This window comes from Peromyscus leucopus, chromosome 8b (assembly GCF_004664715.2).
Source record: "Peromyscus leucopus breed LL Stock chromosome 8b, UCI_PerLeu_2.1, whole genome shotgun sequence".
NCBI lineage: Eukaryota > Metazoa > Chordata > Mammalia > Rodentia > Cricetidae > Peromyscus > Peromyscus leucopus.
The window spans coordinates 102,265,804-102,282,792 of NC_051086.1; the positions used below are offsets into that span (position 1 = coordinate 102,265,804).

At 50.2% G+C, this 16,989-nt stretch overlaps 1 protein-coding gene across 2 annotated transcripts; it reads left to right on the forward strand.

Annotated features, from left to right (window-relative positions):
- Window positions 1–6,601: 6,601 nt before the first annotated feature.
- Birc5 (baculoviral IAP repeat containing 5) lies at window positions 6,602–12,356 on the forward strand. Of its 2 annotated transcripts, XM_028892582.2 has the most exons (4): window positions 6,611–6,789; window positions 7,322–7,431; window positions 9,525–9,642; window positions 11,865–12,356. In XM_028892582.2, exons 1-4 carry the CDS (start codon window positions 6,667–6,669, stop codon window positions 11,961–11,963), a joined length of 450 nt encoding a protein of 149 aa, XP_028748415.1. In that variant the 5' UTR covers window positions 6,611–6,666; the 3' UTR covers window positions 11,964–12,356. The 2 variants fall into 2 exon arrangements, with proteins under 2 accessions (XP_037056991.1, XP_028748415.1); XM_037201096.1 differs by lacking the exon at window positions 9,525–9,642 and having other exon boundaries at window positions 6,602–6,789.
- Window positions 12,357–16,989: the final 4,633 nt, after the last annotated feature.

Sequence of the window (16,989 nt, forward strand, 5' to 3'; positions counted from 1 at the left end):
ACATATGTGTGCATACACCTCTCTCATGCACACACATAATCAAAGACAAATCCCACATACAAGCACACACCCTTGACGCGGGTTCAGAGGCTAGCTCCATTGGTGGAGTGCTTGCCTAGCATGCATGAGGCCCTGTGTCCAGTCCCAGCAGTGCATAGCCCAAGTGAGGTGGCAGAATCAGGAGTTTAGTTATATTGTGAGTTCGAGGTCAGCCTGGGCCGATGGCCCTGACTAGGATTTTTTCTCTTTGTTTAACTCCAGTTGGGTGTAGTATCGAAGGCCTGTAATTGTAGCACTAGGGAGGCTGAGGCAGGAAAACAGAATTGAGACCAGCCTAGACCACACAGCCTAGACTACTTAGACCACACAGCCTAGACTACTTAGAACACACAGCCTAGACTACTTAGAACACACAGCCTAGACCACACAGCCTAGACTACTTAGAACACACAGCCTAGACTACTTAGAACACACAGCCTAGACCACACAGCCTAGACTACTTAGAACACACAGCCTAGACTACTTAGAACACACAGCCTAGACTACTTAGAACACACAGCCTAGACTACTTAGAACACACAGCCTAAACCACACAGCCTAGACCATACAGCCTAGACCACACAGCCTAGACCACACAGCCTAGACCACACAGCCTAGACTACTTAGAACACACAGCCTAGACCACACAGCCTAGACACACAGCCTAGACTACTAGAACACAGCCTAGACTACTTAGAACACACAGCCTAGACAACAGCTAGACACTTAGAACACACAGAACACACAGCCTAGACTACTTAGAACACACAGCCTAGACTACTTAGAACACACAGCCTAGACTACTTAGAACACACAGCCTAGACCACACAGCCTAGACCATACAGCCTAGACCACACAGCCTAGACTACTTAGACCACACAGCATGCCTCTGTCTCAACCTGCCCTTCCCCAACCAAAGATAAAGAATGAGGGGAAAGCTGATGCTCTGTGAACTAAATCAATATTATTAACTACAACAAGATTTTTATGGGGCTGGAGAGATGGCTCAGCGATTAAGAGCACTGGCTGTTCTACCGGAGGTCCTGAGTTCAATTCCCAGCAACCACATGGTGGCTCACAACCATCTGTAATGTGATCTGGTGCCCTCTTCTGGCCTGAAGGGACACATGCAGGCAGAACACTGTATACGTAAAAAAAAAAGATTTTATGTAAAATGAGGAGTCAGTGTCCAATGGGACAGTTTCAACCGAAAGTAAAAAACCTTCAGGAGACAGCAACAACATTGTCAGTGTGCTCGGTGCCTCGGCCTGTGCTTCAAGTGTTTCTGAAATATTACATATAGTTTTCTATATAAAATTCTCTCTTCAGCCGGATGTGGTGGTGGTGCACGCCTTTAATCTCAGCACTAGGGAGGCAAAGACAGGCAGACCTCTGTGAGTTCGAAGCCAGCCTCATCTACAGAGTGAGATCCAGGACAGCCAGAGCTGTAACACAGAGCAATGCTGTCTCTAAAAACCAAAAGAAAACAAACAAAACACCCAAACCAAACAACAACAACTAAACTAACTAAACTAAACTAAACTAAAGCAAAACTCCCTCACATACACACAGAAGAAAAGCCTGATCAAGGAGAAAAAAATTCAGGGGCTGGAAACATGGTTCAGTGGTTAAGGGCACGTACTGCCTTTCCAGAGAACTCTGGTTTAGGGACCAGCACACACATGACTCACAATCATTTGAGAGCCATTTCAGGGAATTTGAATTCCTCTGGCCTTCATAGGCAACAGGCACACAGGTGCTTATGCATACAGACATACAGCCAAAACACTCATACACATAACTCTTTAACAAAAGAAAATTTTTAAAAATGCAGGAGCTAGTGAGCCATCTTTTAAATCCCCACCCCCAGAAACTTATTTTGTAAATTGCATTTTTTTCATGCCTATCCACAGAAAGTCCTCTTGCTAGCAACCCATGTGGAGGTCAGAGGACAACTTGTTTGTCGTAGATTGTTTAATTATTCCTTTTGTGATAGAGTCTCACTATGTAGCTCTAGCTGGCCCAGAATTCAGTGCTTAGATCAGGCTGGCCTCACCAACATGTCCCCATCCCACCTCCATGTCTTCTTTTTTGAGACAGGGTCTCAGAGTGTAGCCCTGGCTGGTCCAGAGTTCACTATGTAGACAGCTGGCTTCAAACTCACAGAGATCTCTCTGCCTCTGCCTCTGCCTCTGCCTCCTCTGCCTCTGCCTCCTCTGCCTCTGCCTCTGCCTCCTCTGCCTCCTCTGCCTCTGCCTCTGCCTCCTGGGTGCAGAGTGACATGCCTGGCCACCATGTCTTTTTTTTTTTTTTTTCTCCTGTAAATCTCTGAGTCCAGTAAGTGCTGCCCACTGGAATGTTGACTGATCTTGTTGCCTGGCTTTTTACCAGACCATGAATGTTATTTTGTAATGGAGAAGTGGGTTCCTGAAAGTTTATGTCTAACATGAATATTTTATGATCCTAAAGCTGGTTGTATAATTAAGTATTGACTGGAATTGGGATCCCTTGTCAATTTCTTGAAAATCCAGACTTCACATGGAAACACAAATGTTTCTTTAGAAAATCTACAGCCCAGCTGGGTGGTGATGCAGGCCTTTAATCCCAGCACTTGAGAGGCAGAGGCAGGTGGATCTCTGAGTTTGAGATCAGCCTGGTCTACAGAGTGAGTTCCAGGACAGCCAGGGCTACAAGGAGAAACTTGTAGATGGATTTTTCTTTGGACCACCAGCTCACAAAAAAATTACATAGAGACTTATTATTAATTATAAAAGTTTGGCCTATAGCTTAGGCTTGTCCCACCAACTTTTTTGTTTTTTGTTTTTTCGAGACAGGGTTTCTCTGTGCAGCTTTGTGCCTTTCCTGGATCTCGCTCTGTAGACCAGGCTGGCCTCGAACTCACAGAGATCCGACTGCCTCTGCCTCCGGAGTGCTGGGATTAAAGGCGTGTGCCACCACCGCCCAGCCCACTAACTCTTATAACTTAAATTAACCCATTTCTATTCATCTACATGCTGCAATGTGGCTCATGGCTTTTACCTCTCCTCCTGCATGTCTTGCTTCCTCTGCACCTGACTGGCAATTCAGCCTTTCTTCTTCCCAAAGCTTCCAGAAGTCCCTGCTATACCTCCTGCTTAGCTATTGGCCATTTAGCTTTTTATTAAACCAATCACAGTGCCATCTCTTTAAACAATATAACCAAATATCTCGCAACAGAAATCCTGTCTTCAAAAGCAAAAACAAACACAAAAATTAACAGCCCAAGTGACTAGATTTGAGTGGCATATACTTTGGGAAGGACAGAGCTCTGTCCTTGCTCTGAAACCTTTTTTTTTAAGATTTATTTATTTATTATGTATACAGAAGAGATCTCATTACAGATGGTTGTGATCCACCATGTGGGTGCTGGGAATTGAACTCAGGACCTCTGGAAGAGCAGTTGGTGCTCTTAACCTCTGAGCCATCTCTCCAGCCTGCTCTGAAACCTTTTACCCTTGTCTCACACCTGCTGGGCCCCGTAAGTGTTAAGATCCCAGCCAAGGCTGAGCAGTGAAGGAGAGCCAGGACAAAGGATCCAGCACTTAGAAGCTGAAGCAGAAAAAATAAAAAAGCCATAAAACAAAGAACCTACTGTCTTAGTCAGGGCTACTATTACTATGATGAAACTCCATAGTCTGTCACTGAAGAAAGTCTGGACAGGAACTCAAACAGGAACATGGAGGGGGCTGCTTACTGGCTTGCTTCCCATGGCTTGCTCAGCCTGCTTTTTTGTTGTCGTTTTTGAGACAGGGTTTCTCTGTGTAGTTTTGGTACCTGTCCTGGATCTCACTCTGTAGACCAGGCTGGCCTTAACTCACAGAGATCTGCCTGGCTTCTGCCTGGCTCGGCCTCCCAAGTGCTGAGATTAAAGGCGTGTGTCATCATCACCACCACCTGGCTTCAGCCTGCTTTCTTCTTCTCTTCTTTTTTTTTTTTTTTTTTGGTTTTTCGAGACAGGGTTTCTCTGTGTAGCTTTGCGCCTTTCCTGGAGCTCACTTGGTAGCCCAGGCTGGCCTCGAACTCAGAGACCCACCTGGCTTTGCCTCCCGAGTGCTGGGATTAAAGGCATACGCCACCACTGCCGGCTCAGCCTGCTTTCTTATAGAACTCAGGACCACCAGCCTAGGGATGGCATTGCCCACCATGTGTTGGCCCCACCCACACAAAATCACTAATTAAGAAAATACAGGTTTGCTATGGGATGCCTTTCTGTATGCTGTGACTATGTGTTGCTCTGTTTGGTTGATAAATAAAGCTGCATTGGCCTATGACAGGGCAGGATAAGGCTAGGCAGTACATTCAAACTGAAGATGGGAAGGAGAAGGGTGGAGTCAGGGAGATGCCAGCCTGCGGCCACAGGAGCAACAAGATACCTCAGGGTTCAGCAGGACCGGAGAAACTTCTGGCTACAATGGAGGCATTTTCTCAATCAGGGTTCCTTCTTCTCAGATGACTCTAGCTTGTGTCTAGTTGACATAAAATTAGCCAGTTCACCTACTATGTTGGTAAATAAAAGACAAAATCCCTACTGTAACTAACATTGGGCAGAAGAGGAATCTTAGCTGTCCCGTGCAGTTGACACAAGACAATTTAAGCTGGGAGTCACAGTACATATACTGTTGCTATTTTAAATGTTTTCAAGTCTATTGATATACAGCAGTGCCTGAGACCTTTAAAAATGAATGAAAATGAGGACATGACCTCTCCGAGGTGTGGTTGAGAAAGGTGTCATTGTAGATACAAGGGAACGTACAGCCAGAGACATCTGGAAGAGTCCAGATTGAACTTGACCATGGATGGAGAAAGGGAGAGAGGAAGAGAGGAGAGAGGACAAGGGAGAAGGGGACCAGGAGAGGAACAGAGGGCCTAGGGCCAAGAGACCAAGAGAGCATGTGCTAAAAAGGCAGGACAACATAGAAAAGAGAAGCTAGAAGACGGGAAGCAAAACTCAGCCCCTGGGTTTAGCGCAGGGTGGTGAGAAGTGCTGGGAGGAACCGTAGGTGGTACTTTTCCCAGGTTTCTTTGGGACACGATCTTGTTCCAGCTGCCCGGTCATACTTGAGAGGCCATGGTAGCACCATGGTGAGTTCTGGCCCCAGCCTCTACTAGGCCTGAGTTTCAGTTAAGTTTCTGTTTCCATTTCTGTTTCGTTTTGTTTTTCTCCTTCGGAGCTGAGGACCGAACCCAGGGCCTTGCGCTTGCTAGGCAAATGCTCTACCACTGAGCTAAATCCCCAACCCCTCTGTTTCCATTTCTGATAAGGCAGGCGAGGGAGATACTGTACACCAAGCATGGTTCCACAGTTATAGCCCAGCCAATAACAAACATCAGTGTGGCTGCTGCTCGCTTGGCCGGTCATGTTTAGGATGACCTAATCCCCTCCTGGGTATCTGTAAACGGAGCCTGAGAGTTTCTCTGGGGGTCGTCACTGTTTTGTTGTGTGGCTGACGCCTGCATGCAGGAATCCTTCCCTAGAGAAATAAATGCTCTTGCTTTTGCATACGTGAGTGGTGGTCTTTTGTGCGGTGATCTGTGGACCCTAACAGTACATATGAGGGTCCTGTGCTTCCTCACGATCTGTGAGATGATCTGGCCCACATCCCTCAACCGACAGGCAGTCTACTGAGGTTAAATTGTAGACTAAACTATAAAGTATCCGTGCACTTGTTTACAACGCCAACCAGGACTGTGTTTTGGGACTTGCCCAGCCTGTTGTCCGCTGTGTGAAACTCTTTAGAGGTCACGGCAACACAGGCAGTGACCGAACAGAAATACTGTAAAGGGGACTGCTGCAAAGGGGCCTCATCAGCATCAAGCTCAGCCAGCAGTCATATCCCGGAAGCTGTAGCTTTGTTCTGCGCCTGGACTCGCTGTAGTGGTGTATGGCCGCTTCTCTTTAGTCTGGGCCAAGCTGATGGTCTCAGAGCTATATACGCATTGACTTTCTTTTCCCCCTCTGAGGCATATTAGAACCTGGAACTCACTATCCTCCTGCCTCAGCCTCTGGGTGCTGTGATTAGAAGATATACACCACCACTTACTACAATAGTCCCAGACCTCGCCTCCAACCCACGGTGTCTACAGGAAGGATGGCGGCTGCAGGGAGGAGGGTCTCCTGTCTTCCTAAGAGTGTCCCCGAGCAGCGTGTGAGTGGAATCGGAAGCACTTCCGTTCCGATATAAGCTGGGTGGGGGCTGCAGACGTATCCAGCGAGCCAGAGCCTGCAAACCCTGAAGCAGGAAAGTCGGCTGCAGGAAGAAGAGCCCGCAGAGGAAAGGGGCACTTGCAGCCGAGAGGCTTAACAGAGGCGCCCTTAGGCCGACCCGCTGTCCTCAGCCACTCCCGCGTCTCTAGGAAGCAGTTGAGGATGCGGCTCTCTGTTCCCAGACACAGCTGCAAGGAGGCACCGCCGCAGAGGACACAACTCCCAGCACGCCCCGCGCCGATGCTGTGGGGCGGGGCCTTCCCGGCTCGCCTAGCGCCGTCCGCACCCAGAGGGCGTGGCTTCACGATGCGGAGGCGGGGCGCTCCCGGCATGCTCTAGGGCACGGCGCCGCCCGCGGGTTTTGAATCACGCTCCCCGGCGTCATGGCGGGAGCCATGGAGGCTCCGGGTCTCCCCGCGACCTGGCAACTGTATCTCATGGACCACCGCATCTCCACCTTCAAGAACTGGCCGTTCCTGGAGGGCTGCTCCTGCACCCCAGAGCGGGTGAGCCCTGCTCGGACTTGAGCGCCCACACGCAGACATTGCCGCCCCAGCTTTAGAGCGACTGCTCCCTGGGCCCGTGTATTAGTGGTGGGGCCCGGGATCAGAACCCCCCAACCCCCTTCGCACTGTTAGCTCAGCTGCTTTGCTCCTCCCAGGACATGGAAAGACTGCATTGTCCTCGATGAGGCCACCCCACCTCTCCCCAGCCTCCTGCCCGAACCACTGAGGCTGTTAGCTCCGCTGTTGTTAGGCCCGGTAGACACGGCCGCTTTCCATTGTCCCCGGCTGGAGGCCGCCCCAGCTCTCGGCCCGGAACGACTTCTGGGAACGATAGGGCGCACGCTTTTAATTCCAGCACTTGGGAGGCAGAGCCAGGAGGATCTCTGTGAGTTCGAGGCCAGCCTGGTCTACAGAGTGAGATCCAGGACAGGCACCAAAACTGCAGAGAGAAACCCTGCTCAAACAAACAAACAAACAAACAAACAAAAACTAGACTGTTGATTCTGCTCACGAGCTGTGCTGTCATTTTCAGATGGCGGAAGCTGGCTTCATCCACTGCCCTACCGAGAATGAGCCTGACTTGGCCCAGTGTTTTTTCTGCTTTAAGGAGTTGGAAGGCTGGGAACCCGATGACAACCCCATGTAAGTCCCTGTAGGCTACTCACAGTGGGTTTTCTGGTGCCCTAGTTCTATTGGGAGCCTTTTGGGTTGAGCTGGAGTTGGGAAAAACTATTTGAAGTTAGTAGAAAAGAATGGCCTTCCTAATTTGGTATGTGTTCCAGGCTGTCCTTGAACCTGTTATATAGCTCAGACTGGTCTTGAATTCTCAATTTCTTCCTCAGTTTCCCTAGTGCTGCCAACTCTCATGGTTTTGCCTGAGGTATTTGTTTTGATTTTTGCTTTTTGAGGTGGGTTTCTCTATGTAGCTCTGGTTGTCCAGGGACTCCTTCTGTAGACCAGGCTGGCCTCAAACTCAGAGATTTGCATGCCTCTACCTGCATGCTGGGATTAAAGACCTATGTCACCACTGCCTGGCCTGCCTGACATATATATAATTTTTTTGGGGTTTTTTTTTTTTTTTCCCCCCCGAGACAGGGTTTCTCTGGTTAGCTTTGTGCCTTTTCTGGATCTCACTCTGTAGACCAGGCTGGTTCAAACTCAAAAAGATCCGCCTGGCTCTGCCTCCAAGTGCTGGGATTAAAGGTGGGCGCCACCACTGCCTGGCCGAGATTTTTATAAGATTCATTTGTTTGTTTTTGGTGAATGTGCACATGTGAGTCTTCATTTCTGCCATTGGTGTAGGTGTCAGATCCCTAGGAGCTGGAGTTACAGTCAGTTGTGATCCCTGATGTGGTGCTGGGAACTGAAGTCAAGTTCTGTGGAAGAACAGCAAGGACTCCTAACCACTATCCCATCTCTAGCTACAGATTTTTTTAAATGTTATTATTACTTTATGTTTTATTTTGTGTATGTTTGGGTGTGGGTGTCATGGTGGGTGTCCGGTCAACGTCAGGGAGTCAGTTCTCTCCTGCTGTGTGGCTCCCTGGGACTGAACTCAGGTGAGCAGGTTTGGCAGTAAACATCCTCACCTGAGCCATTTTGGTGGCCCAGATTTTAAAGGGATTTGACATGCAATACCTCTGAGTTTATTTTATTTTTAAATTTCTGTGTATGGATGTTTCACCTGCATGTGTATCTGTGTACCATGTGCATGCCTGGTACCTTCAGAGGACATCAAATCCCCTGGAACTGGAGTTACAGATTGGTGGGAGCCGTCCTGTGGGTGCTGAAGAGGACTCCCACACGGTGGGGGTGGGGAGGTGGGTGCAGGTGCTTCCTACCAGACCTTAGGCACAAACCACGCCCAAACACCTGTTTTCACAGAGCGCTCCTTTATTAAGTGGGGAAGAAAAGTTAGAGTGGCTGCTTTCAGACTCAGGCAGAAACAGCAGCCAGTGACCTTGCAGGTGTCATTTTTAGGAAGAGAAGAAGGGGAGGAGGTCTGTGTTAGAATCGGCTGGGATGTGGTAAAGGAGATAGTCATCGAAGAGGGGGCAGGGGTATTTGTCCTGGGGGGACAAAGGACTGCCTCTGGGTAGAGAGGAGACAGATGTGACTCGTAGGCAAACAGCCTTTATAAAGGTAAAAGGGGAAGTTGAGTAAAAGTGTTTTATTTTAAACACTTTTAAAGTGTTGAGTAAAGTGTTTAATTTTAATTGGACATGTTAATTAGGTGAGCCAAAGGGGGCTTTGATAGCTGGACCTTGGTAGTCAGCCTCAGGAGGAGGAAGTGTCCAAATAAGGGACTAGACCTTGTAGCTTTAGGAATGCAATCTAACGGTTTTTAGCAAAGCCGAGGGGATGGAGAGAAGGGCAAGGCTGCCAGAGCCGTGTTTGCCAGCCCGAGTCCCTTCAGATGCTGGGATCCAAACCCAGGTCCTGGGAGACCATCCAGTGCTCTTAACCACTGGGCCATTTCTCCAGCCCTTCTGAGTTAAATCATACAACCTTCCGGGTGAGTGCTGAAGGACTCCAGAAGAATATTCTAGCCATAAGGACGACACAGCAGAGAGAAGCTAGGCTGTGTGGGGCGCTCCTGGGGTACATTTGGGACCTGATGCCTTGCTCTCGATGCAGAGCAGGGTGTGCCAAGGACAGCTGTGGTGAGGAGAGACGGGCTGTCAGCGATGAGCGGCCACTGGCTCTTTTGACGTGTTGGTCATTGATTTTTCTAGAGAGGAGCATAAGAAGCACTCGCCTGGGTGTGCCTTCCTTACTGTCAAGAAGCAGTTTGAAGAACTAACCCTCAGTGAATTTTTGAAACTGGACAAAGAAAGAGCCAAGAACAAAATTGTATGTATAACTGAGAATAAGGACAGAGAGCAAACCCGGTCTCCAGAGCCCTGGAGGATCCGCCCCAGGAAGTGCTCTCAACCCTGGGGGTGGGGGGTGTGTGTGGAGTTAGAGACAGGCAGACTGACCTGGAGTGTGGTTTTGGGGTTGTGCAGTCAGAAGATCTGTCCCCTCAGGAAATGGTGGGGGTGAGTCGAATCACCTCACCTGGGTGGCGACCATTGTGGGAAGCTCTTGACACAGGCGGGTCCTCCTGGGATGGCAGCAGTGTAGGGAGAGGTTTGGGACCAGGCAGTAGAGCGATGGCTGAGGGACAGAAGCAGAGGTCCAGCTGAACTCTGCCTCTTGTCCTTTCTCACGGAATTAGTTGGGAAGGCAGGTGGCATCATGAGTCCACAAGGAGGTGACTCCCATGCAGCCAAGCATGAAGAGTTAGGTTGGCCAGAGGCCAGAGCTCATAGTAAACATCGCCCGTCCATGTCAACACCCCACATTTTGTGTGGGTTATTCACTGCTTATTTGAAGTTCACATTTAACCAGGTAGCCTGTGTTCTTATGTGTGGCACTTGGCAACCTTTTAGGGGAAGATTCTGGGAGGGGGTAACTGGCAAGACACTGAGAAGGAGCCAGATGCGCCGCTCTGTCCCTGATGCTTGAAGGCTGACTTCCAGCTGGCCCTGGCCCTACGTAGTTCTACGTTGCAAGGCAGAGGCTAGGACCTGCTGTCGTGGTTACTGAAGTTTCTCTTCCGCTGTAAGCTCTGTTCCTTGGTGGAGGTCGTTATGAAATAACCGTGATACTAGACCCTGAGGATGACAGTTTGCTGTCAGGAGGAGGGAGGACTGAAGTGGGCGTTGGATTGGAGCATGCTCAGACACTCTGGGGATGGTGAGAGCGGGTGAGGGCCTTGCTGCTCAAAGTCCCTATTACATGGTTTTTTTTTTGTTACTGATTTTTTTTTTTTTTTGAAGCAGAGTTTTTTTTTTGGGGGGGGGGGTTTCGAGACAGGGTTTCTCTGTGTAGCTTTGCGCCTTTCCTGGTACTCACTTGGTAGTCCAGGCTGGCCTCAAACTCAGAGATCCGCCTGGCTCTGCTTCCCAAGTGCTGGGATTAAAGGCGTGCACCACCACCACGGCCCGGCCAGAGTTGGTTTTAATAAAGATATTTAATACAAGTTTGGGCACAGAGTCAAGAGAAAGGCACTCAGAAGGAAAGACACACCACCCAGTGATTCTAACTTGGGAACCATCTCTCCAGACTCAACCTTTTTTTGAGATAAGACTTCACCATGTAGCCCTGGTGTCATTGGGACTCTCTCTGTAGCCCAGGCTGGCCTCAAACTCAGAGATCCCCCCGCCTCTGTCTCCCGAGTGCTGGGATTAAAGGCGTACACTGCCATTTATTTATTTATACTTTATTTTATGTGTATAGTGTGTTTTGCTTGTGGAGGTCAGAAAGAGGGCATTGGATCCCCTAGAACTGGAGCTGCCTATGGTTGTGACCCACCCTATGGGTACTGGGAATCAAATCTGGGTCCCCTGGAAGGCCAGCCAGTGCTCTTAACCACTGAGCCTCTTCAGCCCCTGGATATTTTTAAGGTGGTAGCTCTGTGGGTCTGGGGTGCCCACCAGAAGGAGCACTGCCATTTTCCAGCGGCTTTTTCTTGTCAATTTAGTATTTTTAAACTAAGTTCTCAGGCCAGGTGGCAGTGGCCTTTAATCCCAGCACTCAGGAGGCAGAGCCAGGCGAAATTCAGTGAGTTCGAGGCCAGCCTGGTCTAACAGCGAGCTCCAGGACAGGCACCAAAACTACACAGAGAAACCGTGTCTTGAAAAACCAAAAAATAAATAAACAAATAAATAAATAAAATTTAAAAAAATCTTAACTTCACTTTAACCCTGGCATGGTGGCAAATGGTACAGTCCTAGGATGCAATCTTAACTAATTTGGTTGGCTGGAGGAGGTATAAATTAAAGGCTATTCTGGGTGACATGCGTCCCTATTTCTTTAAAAAAAAAAAAAAAAAAAAAAAGTTGGGGTATTTGCTTATTATGCATAAGGCCCTAGGTTCAATTCCAAGCTATACACAAACAATAACTTTGCTTTTAATAATTGTTGTAGTTACTTTGTCACACTGGTAATGGACGAGGGCCTCATTCTTGCTAGGCAGGCCCCTCCTTCTAGACCACACCTAGCCCGGATGTGTCCGTTCACTATTCCAGGCAAAGGAGACCAACAGCAAGCAGAAAGAATTCGAAGAAACGGCCAAGACCGTCCGCCACTCCATTGAGCAGCTGGCTTCCTCTGCTGGGGCGACCTGAACCTGAGCGACGTGCCACACTTAAGCCATGTGTCCCAGCTTTCCCAGCCTGGGCCTCTTAGCAGTGTCTTAGACGGTATTTTGAAACTGGATGTCAACTATTTTCGTTTTCACTTGGAAGTGCCTCAGCCTGTGTGCCCACCTCTTCATTTTCTGGCTTTGCTGTGTGGTGACCTGGACTGGCGGTGAGGACAGGAGTGGGTGAGGGGGGCGGTGTCCAGGGCAGGACCTGAGGGGGTGGGCGTGCAGGTGTTTCTGGTCTTCATGTTTCCATACTGGCAGCTGACATGTCCTGTGCACTGTAGCTGTGGTTCTGTGTGGTGCTGGCGATTCGTCTGGCCTCGGGGAGCGTCTGCTACTGCAGGGGAGTGGAATAAAATACTTGAAAAGCGGATGGCAAGCTCTTCCTGTCTGGGGAAGTGGTTGGTTTGTTTTGTTGTGGAGACAGGGCTGAACCGAGTCCTGCTGCCCCTGCCCAGCAGGACTGAGGCGTGGCGTGTGCTGCTGCACACAGGCGTTGTCTTCTGTTAGGAGGTCATAAATTCGGGGGTGTTTAAGCTTCAATGCCAGCACAAGCTGCAGAGTTGAACAGTAGTAAAAAGGCACTGGGAGTACAGCCTGACTCACACGGACAGGATTTCCTTTTCCTAATGGAACATCTGTAAGGCAGGTGTGATACTGTGTCAGCGTGGCAGGTCTAGAATCACCTAGGAGATGGGCCTTTGGGGGGTTATTTTGATCACATTAATTGATGTGGGATCCTGGGCTCTATAATTGGAGAGCTGAGCATCAGCATTCATCATTGTTCAGTGTCCTGACTGACCACTGCTTCCTGACCCTGCCGTCCTGACTCCCCATCATGATGGACTGCACCTTCTCCTGTGAGCCACAGGACACTCCTCCCTTCAAGTGCTTTCATCAGGACAATTTATCACACAGCAAGATAAACTGAGACACCAGGTGAGGTGACACACCCTGGTAGTCTCAGCACTTTGAAAGTGGAGGCTGGAGGATCAGGAGTTCAAGGTTATCCTAAGCAATACATAGGGAGTTTGAGGTCAGCCTGGACCATAAGGCACCCTACTCAAACACATGGTTATGTGACCACTCTCCAAGCATATGGGAAAAGCACACCCCACTGTGACTGAAATGGTAGAATTAAGGCAGACTGGGGTACAGATTTCACAGCTGTGTATATTCCATGCAAACCATGCTGGTAAACTGAGGCTCAAACATCTTTCACCAGAGTCTGGGTCTGCTCCATCCCTCCCTAGGTTCCCAGCCTCACTGACTCCGGGAAGATCAGCACAGGAAGCCACTAAGACCTTCAGAACCCGGGAGGGCATAACGCAGTGTTAGAAATGACAGCCCAGGTGGCCTGCAGAGGTTTCCAGCAGCTCTGAATGATCCAGGCTGCAGCTTAACTTCAGGAAGAGCACTGGCAAACCAAACTGGCCATCTCAGTACTAGCCTTTGGTTCTGCAGCAGCAAGGCCCAGGCTCTCAGGCCAAGTCATTTATAAAGGATTCAGGCCTCTGAGTCCTCCACTGCAATGGTGTGCCATCTGTGTTCACTTGGATGGCTCCTGGGTGGCCATTTCAGGAGTTGCTCTGGACATCTGGGGCCTGACTGTCTCCAGAACCACCTAAGACATTCTGGTGGCCTTCCTGAGGGCTTAGGATAGCTCTGTGCAACAATAATTCAAAGAAACTAAGGCAACTGTGGCACAACATTACCAGCTGGGTCTCTGTCTCTATTCCCACCTTACCACACAGAATCAGAAAGAGCAGAGGAGTTGGAGGAGAGCAGAACTGACAGCATGGGTGTGAGAGCTCATGGGGGCCCTGGGCAAGCACCAAGATGGGGGCCCTGGGCAAGCACCAAGATGGGGGCCCTGGGCAAGCACCAAGATGGGGGCCCTGGGCAAGCACCAAGATGGGGGCCCTGGGCAAGCACCAAGATGGGGGCCCTGGGCAAGCACCAAGATGGGGCCCTGGGCAAGCACCAAGATGGGGGCCCTGGGCAAGCACCAAGATGGGGCCCTGGGCAAGCACCAAGGTGGGGGCCCTGGGCAAGCACCAAGGTGGGGGCCCTGGGCAAGCACCAAGATGGGGGCCCTGGGCAAGCACCGAGGTGGGGACCCTGGGCAAGCACTAAGATGGGACATCTGAGCCTAGGTGGGGCCAAGTCCCAGACAGGGACAAGACATCTGTGCAGAGGCCCCCTGGCAGCTGGCCAGCTCCACCCCAGTCTTGACACTGAGGACCTTCCTGTCTCACACAGGCAAAAATTGTCCTGAACAAAGTCAGGAGCCAGCACAGCTGCATGTTTCCTGCCCACTGGCTCGGTCTGGGGCTTGTCAGGTTTCATCAGGAAGAGATCAAACAGTCTCAGCCCCCAAAGGACGGTTTGCCCCTTAGTTACCAAAGGGGTAACATTAGTTTGAGTGCATTCTGAACTCGTGGTACTGCACCCAGGACCCCATCTCCTGAAGTCAGTTTACAGAATGTCTACTTGCTTTCAAGAAGGTAAAAGGCCAGCAAGGGCCTTGGGCAAGTGTGCCCGAGCACCCTGGGTGGCAACATTCTGTCATCCGAGCCCCCGTCAGAAGCTGGACCAGCAAGGGCAGGTGCACAGGGCAGGAGTGAGGTGTGCATCCTGCTCACTACAAGTGCAGTCTGGTGGAAGAGTTAGGGCACATGGTGCTAGAAACATCTTTCCCACACACTGCCCTGGCTGGTGCAGGCTCCCTGGGCAGCTGTCTAGACACAGGTCCTTGCCTCTCACACCCATGCTGATGGCCCTGCTCTCCTCTAGCTCCTACAACTCCTCTGCTCTTTCTCTGATTTCTGAGGCCCGCTCAGCAAGTGGAGCCTTATAAACCTGTGGGGTCCACTTGGTCTGGGACCACCTGCTATTCCAGGTGCTGCCCCTCGTCATGGTCACTCTCTTCATGGACCCAGCTGAGTGCTTCCTTAGCATGTGTGAACAGAGGCGTGGCTGCAGCCTTGCTTGTTCAATAAGATGAAAAGCTGTGTGTTCCTGGCCTATGCCCTCCAACTCTGGAGAGTCCTTGCATCTGCTGGGCTTAGCCAGCTTCATCTTGCATGCTGGGTAGAAGAATGGGCCTGTTGGACAGTAATTTGAGGTTCATCTTCTGTGGAAGGATGTTTGCCAGGCTCAGTAAAATGAGCTGTCGTATAGCTGATGCCCAGCTGCTGGAGGGTAATTTAGCTGACAGTTCCAACTGCTTTCCCAAACTCGGGCTAGAGGCAATAGCCAGAGTTAGCCTGGAGCAGGGGGCTCATCAGCTACATGGCTTCCACTAGAAACTGACTCCTGTTCCAGCTGCAAATGTGACCTAGTTAAAGAAAAGAGGCTTGCATACAGCCTTGTTTCCATTACTCAGAACTGTACTGACTTCCCCCAGAAGCCCACCTGTCTTTGACTTCTGTGATGATAGATTATGCTAGCTTTGACGAGTCCCTGGCAGCCAGAGGTAGGCACACAGCCTGCCTAATATGGCTTACACATCTGATGAGACAACATGTAATGAATACTGGGTCATTCTAAAGCAGCACCTCTTCATACTGGGCTTGGTGTCTTTTGGGTCCAACTGGGGAAGTACGCTGGTAGAATTCATTAGAGCCACCCCTCAGGGACCAGTGCCTGCTGCCTAGAAGACAATCTAATTGGTGGCTTCTGCCGCACAGACCCAGGGTTGAAAATGAAGTGGGTATGGACTGCTCAGCAGGCCATCTTCCAACCCTTCAGCTTTAGGGAAATACTGCAGAGATGGTGTGGATGCCTGATGCAGTCACTTCCCGCAGGGTAGCAGTGGCCTCAGGCATGGCTGTTGTCCACCCTAACAGCTGCACTAGACCTGCTTGAGCTGTAGCAGTAACATGAACCTTTGCAAACCAGCTCAGGAGCAGGGGCTCACTGGGAGGGAGGGAGGACCCCCGTGTCAATCCACATTTTCTATACAGGAGCACTGGACAGATAGAAAGCATGACTGATTCTTGCTGTTGTTACATTGTGAGATAACAGCTAGGTAACCTCAAGTTTGCAGGATTCCACTGATTCCTCCGCTGTAATCAGAGCTTGGGGCTGGAAAGTCTCCTTTCTCCCTTTCCTTCTGCCTTGGGAGGGCTGCAGCTCTGGGGAGCTCATTGGATTCTTGGTCTTTCCCAATCATTGAGCCACCTGGCTCCAAAGCAGGGTTATCCTCAGGATAGTGCCAGCTGCAGGGGCTGTCACACAGCAGATGTGGGCAGGGATGGCCTGGTGTACACGTGAAAAGGACAGCCACAACATACTGGAAGGATTCTGTGCGCTGTCTGAATTCCACTTGAAATATTGTTTTAATAACTTTGCTAAGATTGCTTTATCTCGGGACTATATTCCTCAAGCCAAGAAGTGAAGGCTTGGCTGACCTGAGTCACAAAGCTCCTGTGTTCAAGAAAGACCACCTCTGGCCCCTGTCTGCAGGCTCTGTCCACCCCAGGGCAATGATTAGAAGCCCTCTCATTCTCCAGAATGTAACCCCGTCCATCCGGCTGCAGCTGCCTGGCTTCCTCCTGACCGAGGCCTCTTTGCCACTCATTTGCCTCTCCTGCTGCTAACATCTGACTCCTGTCCTTGAGGGGGCTTTGTGTGTCCCATAGGAGTGTGCCCTGTAGGTGAATGTCCTATAGGTGCATGCCCTGTGGGTGCGTGCCCTGTGAGTGCATGCCCTGTGAGTGTGTGCCCTGTAGGTGCGTGCCCTGTAGATGTCCTGTAGGTGTATACCCTGTAAGTGCATGCCCTGTAAATGCCCTGTGAGTGTGTGCCCTGTAGGTGCGTGCTCTGTAAATGTCCTGTAGGTGTATACCCTGTAGGTGCGTGCCCTGTAAATGCCCTGTGAGTGTGTGCCCTTTAAGCAAGTTGCACAGAAACAATGCTTTTTTCCCCCTGCTGCAGGGAGCGTATCCCATTGATCCTCAGAACTGATGAAAACCAGGCCCCCAAGCTGAGATGTGTCACAC